The sequence below is a fragment of the Meleagris gallopavo genome, chromosome 5 (assembly GCF_905368555.1).
Source record: "Meleagris gallopavo chromosome 5, MGAL_WU_HG_1.1, whole genome shotgun sequence".
Lineage (NCBI taxonomy): Eukaryota > Metazoa > Chordata > Aves > Galliformes > Phasianidae > Meleagris > Meleagris gallopavo.
Window position 1 is genome coordinate 25,586,073 of NC_139408.1, and position 14,679 is coordinate 25,600,751.

Here is a 14,679-nt window from a genome sequence, read left to right on the forward strand (position 1 = left end):
CATAAGTGCTCACAAAATTATTTTGTGACTGATGTCCCAGAGATATTTCTATCTTTGCATTCTACAGTTTACAGGATGACATAGCACCCTAATGTCTTCCACGTGATCAAAAGGTTGGTTATGTCACAACAAGGATGAGGTAAGGAGAACTACATACTGAAACACAGTGAGAAGGCTATGAAGGTGGGGAAGGAAAACAGAACATTCGCAAATAACATTTTTGTTCTGCACTTCTACTTTATGGTAGAGATAAATATTTTCTTCATTTATCATTTATAAAAACAGGTTTGGAGACCACGAAGTCACTTCTTATCATTCAAAGAATATCTTTACACATTTAGACCTTATCAGAAGCTGTTATGAGACAACACAGCAACCACGGAGGGAAGACCAAAACTAACCATACCATTTGAATCATAGCTTCAGTCCACAAGTGTGTTTCCAGTTCTACTGCTCTCTGAAGGATGGTTCGCAGTATGTGCATCATTACATCACAGTTCAGAATCCTCACCACATTACTGAATGCAGGACAGAAGTCTGGAGGAGGCGGTGGTGGCAATGCTAGGAAATTGAGGTATGCAAATATATTCATACACATACTGCCATCTCACAATTGCAACAAAAAGAAGAGGAAGCAAGCACACTACTACCAGTAAAACAACAACCAGACTTATACAATTAATAAAGACATGCACAAATGCAAGTGTTTAAATCAGCTTTGGTCTTTAGATAAACTAAGCACTTTTAAGAAGTTCTTACATAAAACACATGCAAACTAAGCTAAACAAGCAATCCATCACAATATTTAGTTGCATCTAAAAATGCAAGTCTTCAATATTTAGCACTGCCTCGTGTCATTTATGTATCACAAACATATACAAAGTCTATTTTCCATCTGATACAATTTTCTTTTTAAACCAGTTGTCAGTTAAGTAAGAGGATATGTTACAAAGATTGTGAATTCACTGGAACAGTAACATGGGAAGAGAAAAAATAATTACCCATTTCATCTAACAGAAGTAGAAAACAGTTTATTAAATTGTTTACTTAATAGCTTACAAAGTCTTCCTCAAATCTACCCAATTAATGCTCATGACTTGAATGGGTAAATGTAAATTCAAAGGAAACATAATGCTTGTGTTACAATAAAAACATGTAGCTTGGATGATTCCGCAGACTTAATTTTTTTTACTTACAAAATATAAGATTAGCTACTTATACAATAGATAACAAGCACTGGTTCCTGCATCATACTTCTCCAAACAGCACTACTACCTCTCAAGTCTCTGTTAGAGAAATCACTCACAAAAAATAACTCCTGACTTCTATTTACTTCACTATAGAAGGCCCATAGATAAACTGAACAGTTAAGTATTATGCCATGTTGATTTGTCTACATGCAAGTTCAACTAAAATTTCCCAAATTCCTAAATTACAAAAAGAAAAAAACAGCAAGCATTAATCAATTACAATTACTAATATAACAACACATTTAATGTGAACTCAGCTATCCATTGCAAGTCACAAGCCATCTATCAGTGCTCACTTTACACACAACTACATGTACCACTGTACTATCCCATTTGTTGAGACATTAGTTCTAGATCTTTACCTTCATCTCTGTTTTCTTGTTTTCTTCTTTTCTTCTGTGTATGTTCAGCCTACAGAAAAGGCAAGATATATAGCCAATATTTGGTCATGTAACTAAAATCTCGTATGAAATCTGCTTATTGATTTTTACTTTTGCATTTCATTTTCTTGTAAGAAATTTGAGAAACATACATTTTTCCTCAGTATGATTTAAAAAAAAAAAAAGCAACGTTTGTTTTCTTCCAGTCCCAAGATAATTCTCAGTACATTCTGTTCTTAGCTTTAACAGTTAACAGAGTTAATACATAAGTCACCACGGGAAAAATACTAACACAAGCCATGCTGCAACAATTTGTATCAACAGTGTAAGCTGCTTTAGAAGTTCAGAACTGAAGTTCTGCATACATTCTTTCCAGAATCATCTATTTTAAACTCCATTAACTCCTTTGATTCAGCAAGATCCTTCAGCCACTGAAGCATATACAATTTTTACCTTTGCGAATGAATCTTACATTAGCCTACCTTGCTATGCTGGGTCTTAGTATAATGATAAAAGAACATATTGAATTCTTTCAAGCATTCATCTCTCAGTTCATAAACTCCATGTCCAGACACACCTGGTTTCCTTAAAAAGAAATATTTCATGACAGAGATTAGTAATTAAAGTTTGGTGTATCTTTGGAAGTAAATAAACCAGACACAAGGTTTGCTTTCCAAGAAAAAGCTATTAAGAAATGAAACAGTGATGGTTACTTCGTTAACTTACAAAGAACAGACTGGGTACAGTTTTTAAGTCTTTAACTTTCAAAATTGTTGACTACCTTAAATCCAACCTAGTTCTAAAATATTTATGTCTCCATGATCTACACTACACCATAAAGATAGGTAAATTCATTTAACTTATGGCTTACAATTTTAGACGTCGAACGTTCTTGTATAAAAATCCATTACTTCTTTAACCAAGGTATAAAACAAGCAATACAAAGAGCTATCTCCCATCTGTATGAGCCAGAACAGCAGTTTTTTAAATACAATTCCCACAGCAAAATTCCTAGGTGTTACAGGAATATATAAACTTGTAATTGCCATTGATTAAATATAAGCAAGCTACATGAAACTGAAAAAAGGTACACTAAACCAATTAAAATAAAAAGACATTTCTGTGACAAAAATATAGCAGACATTTGAACTAGTTTTTCCTCAACAGACACAAATCTTTTTCTGCATCTCTATTTTCCAAAATGTATCCTTCATCTGAACACTACAGAAAGTTAGCAAGCAAATAACATCTGAATCAATGATTGGGTGATCAAAGATATAACAAGTTGTTATGGTTCCCAACTTCAGAAGTTAAATTCGTTTTTGAACATCTTCCCACTTAACATCACTAAACTTGCAAGACCCCTCAAACTGGGTCTGAAGGAAAGAAACAGCAGCTTCAGATATTCGACACGCTTTTCCTTCCTCGGCACATACGACAATGTATGTAGTTCAAAACAGTACAATATTAGCTGAATAGAGAGTGCAGTGCAGCTTGTTTAACCCATATAAGATGAAGATATAGTATTTCATTTTCAAGCTAGTTATGAAAAGAAGTTTTGTTAAGAACTTACTTAAATGTTGCTACTTTATCAATTACATTCTCCAAGCCAGTTTCGTTGTTCTCCTGGTAAAAAAAAATTATTTTGGCATAAGCATATCATGATTCAAATCACTTCAATATTAAAACAAAAATAGACATAAAAATTCAGAGCAATTCTATAATTCATTAATAGATTTTGCCCATTGTTACTCAGAATGTAGATACTCATAACTAACAAGCTGCAAAAAATTACTGAAGACAGTTACTTTCACCCATTATATAAAATTTCATTTGATTCCTAAACAGAACAGTGACTTTTCTAAGCTCAAGATTGGAAAAACAGCATTTTACTCACTAAAAATAGTGACTGTGAATCACCTGTAACTGATTCCAGGGTATTACATTTGCAAATAATTCTTTATTTTTTTATTTTTTACATTGATCTTCAGCCCTGAAAACTTGCACAAGCTCCAAAATCTAATCCGCTCTACGCCTCTTTGAGTGAGTTTTCAACATTTAGATGGAATACTAGGGAAATGTATGCTTTCAGACAGATCTGACTTTTCAGTGCACCAGTTAAAGTGATCAGAAGTACAGAATCACATTTATCGATAGTAAAATGGGCAGAACAGAGTCCAACTGTGTGGTTCCACAGGCCAAAAAATAACTTCAAAATTTCTGTTCTTGAAATGAAGAGATCTGTGCCTAAATGCAGATAAAAGAGAAAGAAATCCACCCCCTTCTTCAAAATGAATCATCCTCCCCCAAAACCTTTTCAGATAAGCCCATTCTTGAATTCATTATGTTTACCTTCACATTGGTAAGGTACAGAACATCACTTGCAATGTTGTATTTTATTTCTCAAACTAACTTTGACTTTTACATTAAGAAATGAAGTAGTTTCATACAAAGTTACGGAAGGTTAACAGGAGAATGACATAAAACCAGATAAGTTTAATTAAGTTAAAAAAGTAACAAACAAGGACTCACATTTTCAGGCAAGGATTTAGTAATTGCACTGTGAGCCATTGGCTCAATACACAGTAGATGGATGATTTCTCTCATGATAACATCCTCCTTTGTCACATTACTCACACCAGGCACATATCTTTCTCCTATCAGATTTGATCAAAAGGAAGACAATGGCAAACATGACAGTTACAAAGCAATTCTGACTTTTGCAAGGAAGTAAAGCTATTGCTGAAATTTATACTATCTGGAGAATATAAACTTCTACTATATCAAATGTGAGAGAAGATGACAGGATTTTTTGGCCTAGCTTCCTAACAAAATGGGCTGAATTTCTTCTTATGATATACTTTGTAGTTAGTTATGAAGTAAACTTATTAACTTTTTTATTATATAAAACTATTGCTTTCAGTTGACAAATGCTCAAATTACTGAACCACCTATGTAAAAAAAAAGCATTTTCTACTGTTCTTCCCAAATAATCTATATTTTAAAAAAAGTAAATCAAGTCTGTTCTTTCCAACTGTAGTTATTCATCATTCTCATAATACCAGAGAGCAAAAAAATATAACTTACCCACAACATAGATTATAATCTGTAACATTTCTTCTATTAGTACGTTACATTGTTTGATCAGATCCTACAAGGATGAAATAAATTAGTTTTTTTTTTATATGAAAATCCATCAAATAAGATTGATCTCAGATGCACTACATCACTGAAGCACTGTACTGTGAAAAGGTTTCTCCATTATAATGAGTTGGACAAATGCCTGCACTTCCAGTGCATCTATTCTGCAACAAAAGTGCAAGTTTCGCATTCAGGAAAAAAAATAACATATAAATGTGTCCCAAATGAAGAGTTACATGAAAGTTTCAAAGTTTAAGAAGTGGCACAATAATCCAGGGAAGTTTCATCAAGAATAGAAGGACAGACACTACTTATTGTAGATAAATAATTTTCCTGTATTTTAGTGGACAACCTTCGAAGTTATATTAGTAACAAGGAAATCAGTTTGCACAAGCAATCATTTTGTCCTGCATTCAGAAGGTAGAAAGTAAAAAAAAAGCTGAAAAAACATATGTAGAGAAGGTGCATACTGGATAGGATGGTCACTGTTCTGACCTGCTCATTCAATCTTATGCCAGTACTGCTATTCCCTGAACTGCCCAGTTTACTGGAAAGCACTTTGAACTACACGTGCCTGAGAGCAAAATCTGTCTGCTCATTTCAAATTATGAAAGTCTCTTCTGGGAACACAAAATCATTTCCTTCTGAACATCAGGAAGCATTTCTTAATCATGTCGGTGACCAAGCACTAGAACAGGCTATCCAGAGGCTGTGAGGTTACCATCCTTGGAGATATTCCAAGATATTCTCCCTCCTTGGAGATTTTTCAAAAGCCACCTGGACATGGTCCTGGGCAACCCACTCTAAGTAGACCTGCTTGAAGACAGGTGTTGGACCAGACGGCCTCCAGAAGTCCCTTCTAAACTAAACCATTCTGTGACTGTGTGTTTTATCTAACCACTAGATCCCCTGTTGACTGACTTAGTGTAGTTAAAAAAAAAAAAAAAATACAGTGAGCAACAGTAGCTAGTTTTTCTATTGTGCCCTTCCATTCAAAGTAAATAAATTAATTAGCAGAAATACTTGACACTTACCTGATCTTTGGTGAGCTTGATCTTTTTGAAAGCATCTGCAAGCTCATATCTCTGGAGTAAGAGCAATAGGAAATGGTTCGGATCCATAAGAGATGCACCAATCTGCAATAATAGTAGTATGAATATCAGATATTACAATTCTGCATTATGAAAAATACCCTTTTACCAAGAAAATATTTTGAAATTATACATATTTAAGATAAAAAACAAATCCATTAAAATGTTACGTTAAGTAAGCAATGATTCAGAACGTTATACCTGGAGCATGATGATGTCTTTATCATACATCTCTTCTCTGCACTTAACATCTTGATAATAGAATACCTGAGAAATATGAAAACAAAATTTAAGCGGAGTTATAATCAAGTAACACATTATCAAATTTGCACCAGTCAATGTCTGAGACTTCTTCAAATTGTAAAGAATCCTTATTAAAGTAAAGGCAAGGTCCACATTTCTTTCAGAACGAACAATGATAAAACAAGTCATCTAAATTCCTGTCTAGAAATTTTGTGAATTTCTGTAAAAGTAACATCCATAACCTCTCTCTGCCCTGGATTAAACTGCCATGAAGAACACTATTGAGAAACACTTGCATACACCATTGAGATCAAGATCATTAAGATCACCACTGTTTAACATAAGATGTGTACCTGACTTATCAAGGAGAGACCATTCCTTCTCCACATCTCTGCAGCAACCTGAGCAACCAAAACAAGACACCGCAAAGGATATTCTACTAGCAGTTCCACTTGAAATTCTTCCTAGAATTAAAGAAGAGTTGTGTTTGTCAATGATCTTATAGAAAGTGTTAATGAACAGAGACATGTCCAAAGTAGCAAAATAGCCCGAAATTCTGTAACTTCAATAACACACATGCTTTCTCCCCCCTTGAGTATAAATCATATGAAGCATTTGAAAAACAAAAAAATCTTACAGGAGAAACAAACTCATGCAATCTTGAGATGGTTCCAGTCTTGCTTAATTGTACATGAAGACCTACACAACAAACAGGAAAAAAAAAAAACATAATATAAATCCAAATCAGTCAAGTTTCTATTTCAACCACTGTAAAATTTTAGTGAAATTACCTACAATTCAGAAATTACAAGAAAGAGGCTTATTTAGAAAAAACTTAGCACTTTTTTTTTTCCCCTCTAAGGCTAAAGAACTGTTACATTGCCACAACAGTTCTAACCAGTTTTACAATCCATTATTTTATGAATAAATCTATTCATTTAAAGAATTTATTAAAACCATTTAAGTAGAGATGATAAATGCCATCAAGTTTTTAATATGACATTTAAATAACATCCTGTCACTAATAACAGAATTTCAAAACAGATGGTATCTTGTTATCAAATTATGTGATAAAATATCTACAGCTTAATAACAGCATATGATTTCACTTGTATTTTAGAGAAAGTAGTGGGACCACTGTGGTCCCCATGAATTCTGACTAGAAATCTGTCCTGGCATGCTGCAAAAATTTGTCTTTTAGGAGGAACATTTTAACAGTCCTAAGATATAAGTGGTTGGAAAATAAATCTGGCATATAGAAATAATGAACATTCATTTTGGTATAAAAATTAGAAAAAGGAACAGAAGGACAGAAATTCAAAAATAGTTCAGATAGGATTGAAGATTTCTGCTTGTTAAAACACGAAACTTTTCCTTCTTGCCTGCTTTCTTCTCTCTCTCCTGCTTTAAAAATGTCTCCAACACAACAAATACTCCTTTAAGAAAAAATTCCAAGAGTGGAACATCTGGGGGACAGGGTCACCTCATGAGAATGTAACAAAGCATCTGACCTATGAAGCATTTTATCTAAGTGTTTCCTTAAATAAAGGAAGGGATGAGTGAGAAACTTAAATCAAATAGCTAGCAAAATAAAACACTTACCTGCCAGAGTCCTAGAAAGTGGCAAATGTATGCTGACAGGATCTGAAGACACTCTGTAAGGTCTACTCTCCAAAGTATGGCCACATAAGTGAAACACTGTCTTTTCCCGTGAACGGCCGTTTGTGCTGCACCTCATTACAGCTTTATGACATTCTTTGTAGGCCCTCAGCAACAGCTCCTCCTGAGATTTCAAATAAATGCAGAGATTTGCATTTTAAATTGATACATACGCAAGAAACTTCATCATCTGTTTCTTTCCAGTGTTGCAAATAGTTGCTTAAAATTCACACCATAATTACTATTGTCACTTAACAAGGAAAAACACTGGACTGGAACAAAGGAGCACCAGCTGAAGGTAGCTAAGAGTATTCTAAGAGCCGGTCTGTCAAACGCTCTGAAATCAGTGGCTTACTTAAGCTGCACTGTTTTATAGGTTTGCAAAGTTTGCATCTCAAATTACATCATGTTTTCATTTGTTGTAATTCTTACTTTCTCTACTTTAAAAGAAAAAAAAAAAAAAAAAATCCATCTCAAAAGAACTTTGTTTTTTAGACGATTTCCTCCCTTCCCCCAGCAGGTTTGAGCTCCAGAACCAAATAAAACTACTTACAGGCTAATTACACAATTAGTATGAAGTTTCTGCAGGTCACTTTTGCATTTCAAAACAAACACCATATGCTTCAAAACTTTTAAAACTTGATAGATCACTATGAATGCTGAGAAGCACTTATTCACAATCTGTCAGATATTCTATGCAATTCTGTCAGTTAGACAATAATATTCTGGAATCCCCTTTCCACATCATACCACATGTCAATTCTTTCATACTCCTTTTTGTGGGGATCTGTATTACACAACAGTAAGCTTTTTTAAAAAGTTACCATTTAAGAAGTACTCAGAAATATTCACAGATGCCATGCATACATGAATTCCAGACAACAAGTTTCCTTACGTCACAGGCACACCACTCTTGGAACATCAAGAGTATGTTCTTTAGCTGCATCTGTATAGCAATGGCTGCTTCCCAGTCAGGGTCCACCTCAATGTGCTGACCAATCTGTCTTTTTATCTCTTCCATTCCCTGAAATAGAGATACCACAACATTTACACACTAAATCACAGGCTAAAAGTAATAGAAAATCTCATAAGCAAATGGTAAAATCCAGGTGGTTTGGCTGTAGCTAGAATTGCTGAACAGTACTTCCATAATTAAGCATTACTTCATCACCCACACAAAAACATAAGTATTTTTTTAATTCATATTTATATCAAACAAAAGCATTGTATTGTATTTATGTAGCATATTAGAAAGAAATTACGTGAACATATCGTACCTGCATACAAGTTAAAATCCTTAGGAAAGAAACAAATCCTTCTAAAAAGCGCTCCCTCAGACGGTTTGTCCATACTGTAGGCTTGCTGATTAAAACATACCTGTCCCCAAAGAAAACATCATCTTTCGTTCAGAATTCTCTTTTGCTTATGCTTGTATTCAAAGTGTTCATTGTATTAAAATGCTCAACATCATCATCACATTACATTATAATCAATCTCAAACTCTTTAAATTTTCAGCAAACATTAGAGGTGCTTGGTGCAACTCTATTTGAAATTAACAGACGTTGAATTCCAAGATACTTGGCTATTTTGCTTTTACCTTACTTAATTAATTACAGTAACCCAAGACCTCATCTTATTTCCAAATTTTTATGAACTGCCTAAGCTCGTCAACTTTATACTTACCTGAGATCATATATTACTGCATATACCCTATTGAGTTTATCCTGGCTGTAACCTTGGAAGTTGAACTTGTCGTTTTTGTCTAGATACTCTGGAAGGACTTCCAGGAGTGTCTCTGTAATGATAGTGATTACATTTTGCTCTTCAATAAGATGGCGAGCCTGAAAAAAATTAAAACCCTTTATTTCCCCTGTTTCTGTTTGAGAGAACTGTCAAAATTTTTCCTTCAAATGTATCTTAACTACAAATTATTTAAGCATTTAAAAAAGCCACTAATGCTCTGATAATATTTACTATGTATGAAAACAATTTGTAACAACTTGGCACGTTTGTTTTTTCTGACAGCATCAGTGTAACAGACTTTATCCAATGGATCCAGGATGTTCACAGAAAAGTTCTGGAGTACTAATGTAAAAAAAAAAAAAAAAAAAAAGGAAAAAACAATAATAAAATACAAGTATACTAGTTTCCCCACAGATCTTAATCTCAGTCACACAAATACGCCTTTAGCCAGTTTTTGACATCATTTTTAACATGAACAGTAAATTAAACACAACCTAATGCAGAGAATGACGCTGCCCAAAACATCTACTTACTTACACTCCCATTATCTTCTGTAATGGATTCTCATGTATACTCAATGCCTGTACTTGCATATTGACTTCAAAAGGCAAAGTGATTCATTTTCAACTCAGCAGTAGACTGTCAAGTAGAGAAATACTGTAGTACTGCTAGCAATTTTCACATTTGTTTTACGTTTCTAGTGTAGACAGGCAGTACATACCAGAGTAGGTACAGTGAATATCTGAACTGAGAGTGCTGTCACAGAGAGAACTCTGTCATGATCATCACTGATGTATTCTTTTTGCAAAGTCTTGTAATACTGGGAAAAGAGAATATTTGGAAATTAAATAAAACAAGCTTGAATTAAATGTTTCATTTATTAGCAAGACTTATATTTCAGATGCCCTTCTTCCTAACAGAAGTAGCTCAAACAAAAATGCCACAATGTTTTCAATGTACCTCAGTACTTAATGTGTGCCCCTAGTACTGAAGATGAGCACAAACTGTTCTCCCAAAGCACCAACTTTTTTTTTTTTTTTTTTTTTTTTATCTCCTACAACCAAACTTCTCCACGTAAAAAGAATAAGTAAAATATTATAAACCAAGTCTTCCTCCTTCTCCAGTAAACAAACGTTGACAGTTGCTTAATAGCTGTTTAGAAAGGTGTACAATAAATGAGCCTTCATTTATTCTCTTTACTTTCAGGGGAAACCACAAAGTGTCAGTCATCCTTATCAAAATTAAAAACTCTCAATAAAATGGCCTTATGTTGTAGAGACAACTATTGCATGTTTCTTTTAAAGCAGACCAACCAGTTTCAGTTGCACTTCAACAGCTGTTTACTGTTTATTACTAAGTTTATTATACAGAAAATACAGTACTATACTCATAATATGTATGTATACCTACATGATCATAAGGAAGAAAGTGAAGACAAAAGGGATTAATACACTCTACAAAGACTGAGTAAATTGTTAACTCTGCTTGATGAAAATTGATTTTTATTGAAACATTTTTTAGCTTTAGGGGAAATTTTACAAATCTACTAAACATTAATAGCATGAGAAGCAAACATTTACCTTCACAAATTCCACAGCAAAATGTTTTTTGTAATCCATTTCCATGAAAAAACTACTGAAGATAAGTTCATGAAGAACCTTCCTTGCTCCTGTGAAAAACCAATATTTCACTTTATTTTAATAAGATGCAGCTTTTAGTGAAAAAGAACAGATTTTAAAAAATAATACTTAATAATTACAAGCCTTGATATTGTCACAAAGTGTGTAGACAATGCTATTCACATGATTTCTTTTGACACTTTATGATATGTATTTAAAACAAGTATCAAGTCACTTGTATTTAAGCTACATTTTGTGAAAAGATTCTTGAAAATACATAAAGCAGGAAAAATTAAGGCAGCAAATATCAATAATCTCAGCCCTAAAAATAAAGACTGTATCAAAATAAGCGTAATATACAATGAAAACATGCATAACAATTACTTTAAAATATTTGTTAAATATATTTTAAAAAAAAAAATTGTTCTTCAGTTCAGAAGAACATAGCAACACAAACCTTTATGAAGTTTTGCATCCCAAAGCATTAACTGGCTTATGAAGCATGGCTTTTCAGATCCAGCGTCTTCTTTAAGACATATTTGACAAAAGATCTTGCGAAAGTCACCTATTGGGATACAAAACTAGTAATTTGTACAAGAATACCTTGATAATTAAACACTATGAATGAATAAGATGAAAATTATAGAATCCTGTTCTTGAAATAATAAAAGGAAAAAAACAAGAAGGTATTTAATTATCAATCAGTTCTTAACTGTCTTTCCCAGTGGACATACTCCCATACGCTACCCTAACTTATTTTCTCCTATTAATTTTACTCAGCTTATTCAATCAATCCACTGAAGCAGAAGGATATTTTAAAATTCATCATAGAATGAATTTGATAATGGCTTTAATTGCCATACCTGTGTTTCGCCAAAGTCCAACACGTATCAAAGATCAGACAAGATTCAGACAAGAAATAGCACATTTTATTCTTTAAAAGCAGAAATGTCATCAAGCACTAGAACAGTATATATGAAAGCTTAAAGCAGACTTCTTACTACTGGACCAATTTTTAAACTTAGACTGTTCACTTTTTCTCTTTTCTGACCCCGTTTAATTAACAGATATCAAATCTAAAACAGGAATTAATTCAAGCAGATGTATGCTTTCACTGATGCAGCTTTCACTGCAGCTTTCCACCAGCACTTGGGATTGCAGCCTTTAAACAAACACGTATCACTGAAATAAGGCACGTAATGCTGAAACTGAGGATAAAAACTCGTAGAAGACAGCAATGAAGTACTGCTACTCATAACCATACCAATGAATATAAGCACCCAAATTCATATATGATTTATATACTAATTAGGAGGAACATAACTGTATTTTAATAAGGAGGTATCATGTAAAACATTGCTGAAGACATTTTCTTGAGAGAACTACTCACTAAAATTCTGACAGGCATTACTGTAACAAAGTTAGTTACACTTACTTGAATAGCTCATGAGTTTGTTCAGCCAAGAACCAAGGCGCAAGGCAAACTTCTGGTGAGCCATGACGTCAGCGTGCAGAACTTCCACGTGAAGGGGTCGTTGTGAAACATTTTCAGAATGCCTCTAGGAGTCAGGTGAGTATTAGTAGATATAGAATAATGATAATATGAATTTTCACCACCTATTACCTCTCCAAAGCACATGTTAATAGCAAACCTAATGAAAAATAAATTCACAAGATGTTTCTTTTTCTGAAGACATCTACTCATAGCAAATGTAGTGGGATAAATTCCGTGTCAAGAAGTTTAGACAGGCTATACAAGAACACAAGCACTAACTTACTGTACAACACACAAATCTTCAGCAATTAATAATGAGGTTGATTTGTTGTGTGTGGTGGTTTTTTTTGTTTATTTGTTTGTGCTTTTTTACCTTAAGAAAAACATTTTAGGAAGTTACCTTGATTTCTTCCTTTGCCTCCTGACAAGAGGCATAATGTCCTGCCTTAACAGCTCTCCGACCCTGTTGAAAAAAAATGCTGAATGAGAACAATCTGAAATAAAACCCAAGTGTCACAGAAGTTTGACTGCAGCTTTATTTTATTACTTGTGCACACTGGGACCAACATCACTTATGGTGCTTTCAAACACCTTGAAGCAAATCAAAATCAATGTAATTATCTTTAGGAAAAATTTATCAATTTAAACTAAATTGGCATAGCTTAAAGTAAAGTTCCAGTACATCAGTGTTGGTAGATAATGAAAATTCACACACAGAGTAAAATAGAAGGAATCAGTTTCCACAGAATGCAGTAAGTAGAAACCATATCAACTTTCTTCCTAGCATGAAAATATCCTGGATGGCTTTTCTACAACCATTCCTATTATTTCTTACTCTTGTACATGAAATAATTTTAAAAGTGTAGGACTGACGGTTCTTTCAATAAAGCAAGCAATAGCATCAGCTTAGTCCTCAAATTTCACTCAAAGGATATCAGATTTCCAAAACAAGTTTTCAACAGGAGAATTTCATGAGAGGAAGCTCATCTGTTTGTGTGTAAATGCCTGGGTTTTATATTTTTGTGAGGTGAAACAACAAAATTACAGCTGCATTTAAGAAAAGTCACACACTCAACACTCTTCCCTCCACTGTTTTTCTCCCCCCATGTGCCCCCTCCCAAACAGAAAAAAAAAAACTACATTAAGGTCTCCAATCATTGTTTTGAGATGTTGGTTGGAACTGTGGTTTGAGAAAAAGTAGTAAAACTGTCAGGTTCACTGATGCTCACTCCTGGAGCCCCTGATTTTACTTGCTTAATTTGAAGCTTTACAATTTTCAAAAGGAGATGTTTGTTTTGGTTCAGTCTAACGCTTGCAAAACATAAACTGTAATTCTCATTAAATACAACTGAATAAGCATATTATTGTTGTAAACTGTTGTTTATTTTCTTAATATTTTTGTCTGAAAACAATAACACATCTATTCTGAGAAATTAGTAAAAGTAAACAAGATGCATCAGTGAAAGAGCAACTTCAGACAAATCAACTCTTCACTTCAACAAACCGAGTTCTGTTACAAAGAAAAAAATCAGTAATTTTAAAACTTCCTTGAAGCATGACATTCTTAAACAAAAACTAATTAACCATTATTCTGCAGTAAGCCTTTCTCCCTCTTCAATCACCTACTTAACCATCAGAAGATCACAGTAGCCCTTCTTAATGTTTAAAAATTACATTTTCCCAGATCCAGAGTGCACTAACCTCTTTATCAATAGCAGTAGTGTGCAACTGGGCTTCACCAAGTTCACAGCCAAGCGCCCTTTGCAGGCTATAGATGACGTGATCATAAGAATGATGTTCATCATTGAAAAGGACACAGTAGTAGCTGTCTACCTTCTCCCTACTGGGAAAAAGCCAACATTTCAACATACAAATCAAAATTAAAATTTAAATTACGTTCTATCCAACAACTTACTTGAAAGCTTCAGACAAATATCAAATACAAATTACATAACAAAATTAAGTTTTTTTCATGTAAAAAAAACATCCAAAACCACACCATCTATACCAAAGTAAGCCTCAGAAACCACAAACAAAGTACAAACAAAGAATAGATC

General features: G+C 33.7%; 1 protein-coding gene across 1 annotated transcript in view; it reads right to left on the bottom strand.

Annotated features, from left to right (window-relative positions):
- Positions 1-14,679, bottom strand: part of UBR1 (ubiquitin protein ligase E3 component n-recognin 1) — a 59,337-nt gene that overhangs the window by 28,671 nt on the left and 15,987 nt on the right. Inside the window, exons 6-25 of the mRNA XM_085224856.1 lie at positions 14,324-14,465; positions 13,023-13,085; positions 12,563-12,686; positions 11,585-11,692; positions 11,089-11,177; positions 10,230-10,328; positions 9,449-9,606; positions 9,042-9,141; positions 8,660-8,788; positions 7,708-7,888; positions 6,743-6,804; positions 6,459-6,569; positions 6,064-6,129; positions 5,806-5,907; positions 4,718-4,781; positions 4,163-4,287; positions 3,204-3,256; positions 2,113-2,215; positions 1,613-1,661; positions 407-561 (exon numbers count right to left, since the gene is read on the bottom strand). Coding sequence (XP_085080982.1) covers positions 407-561; positions 1,613-1,661; positions 2,113-2,215; positions 3,204-3,256; positions 4,163-4,287; positions 4,718-4,781; positions 5,806-5,907; positions 6,064-6,129; positions 6,459-6,569; positions 6,743-6,804; positions 7,708-7,888; positions 8,660-8,788; positions 9,042-9,141; positions 9,449-9,606; positions 10,230-10,328; positions 11,089-11,177; positions 11,585-11,692; positions 12,563-12,686; positions 13,023-13,085; positions 14,324-14,465 — 2,083 coding nt within the window. The remainder of the gene's footprint in view (positions 1-406; positions 562-1,612; positions 1,662-2,112; positions 2,216-3,203; positions 3,257-4,162; positions 4,288-4,717; positions 4,782-5,805; positions 5,908-6,063; positions 6,130-6,458; positions 6,570-6,742; positions 6,805-7,707; positions 7,889-8,659; positions 8,789-9,041; positions 9,142-9,448; positions 9,607-10,229; positions 10,329-11,088; positions 11,178-11,584; positions 11,693-12,562; positions 12,687-13,022; positions 13,086-14,323; positions 14,466-14,679) is intronic.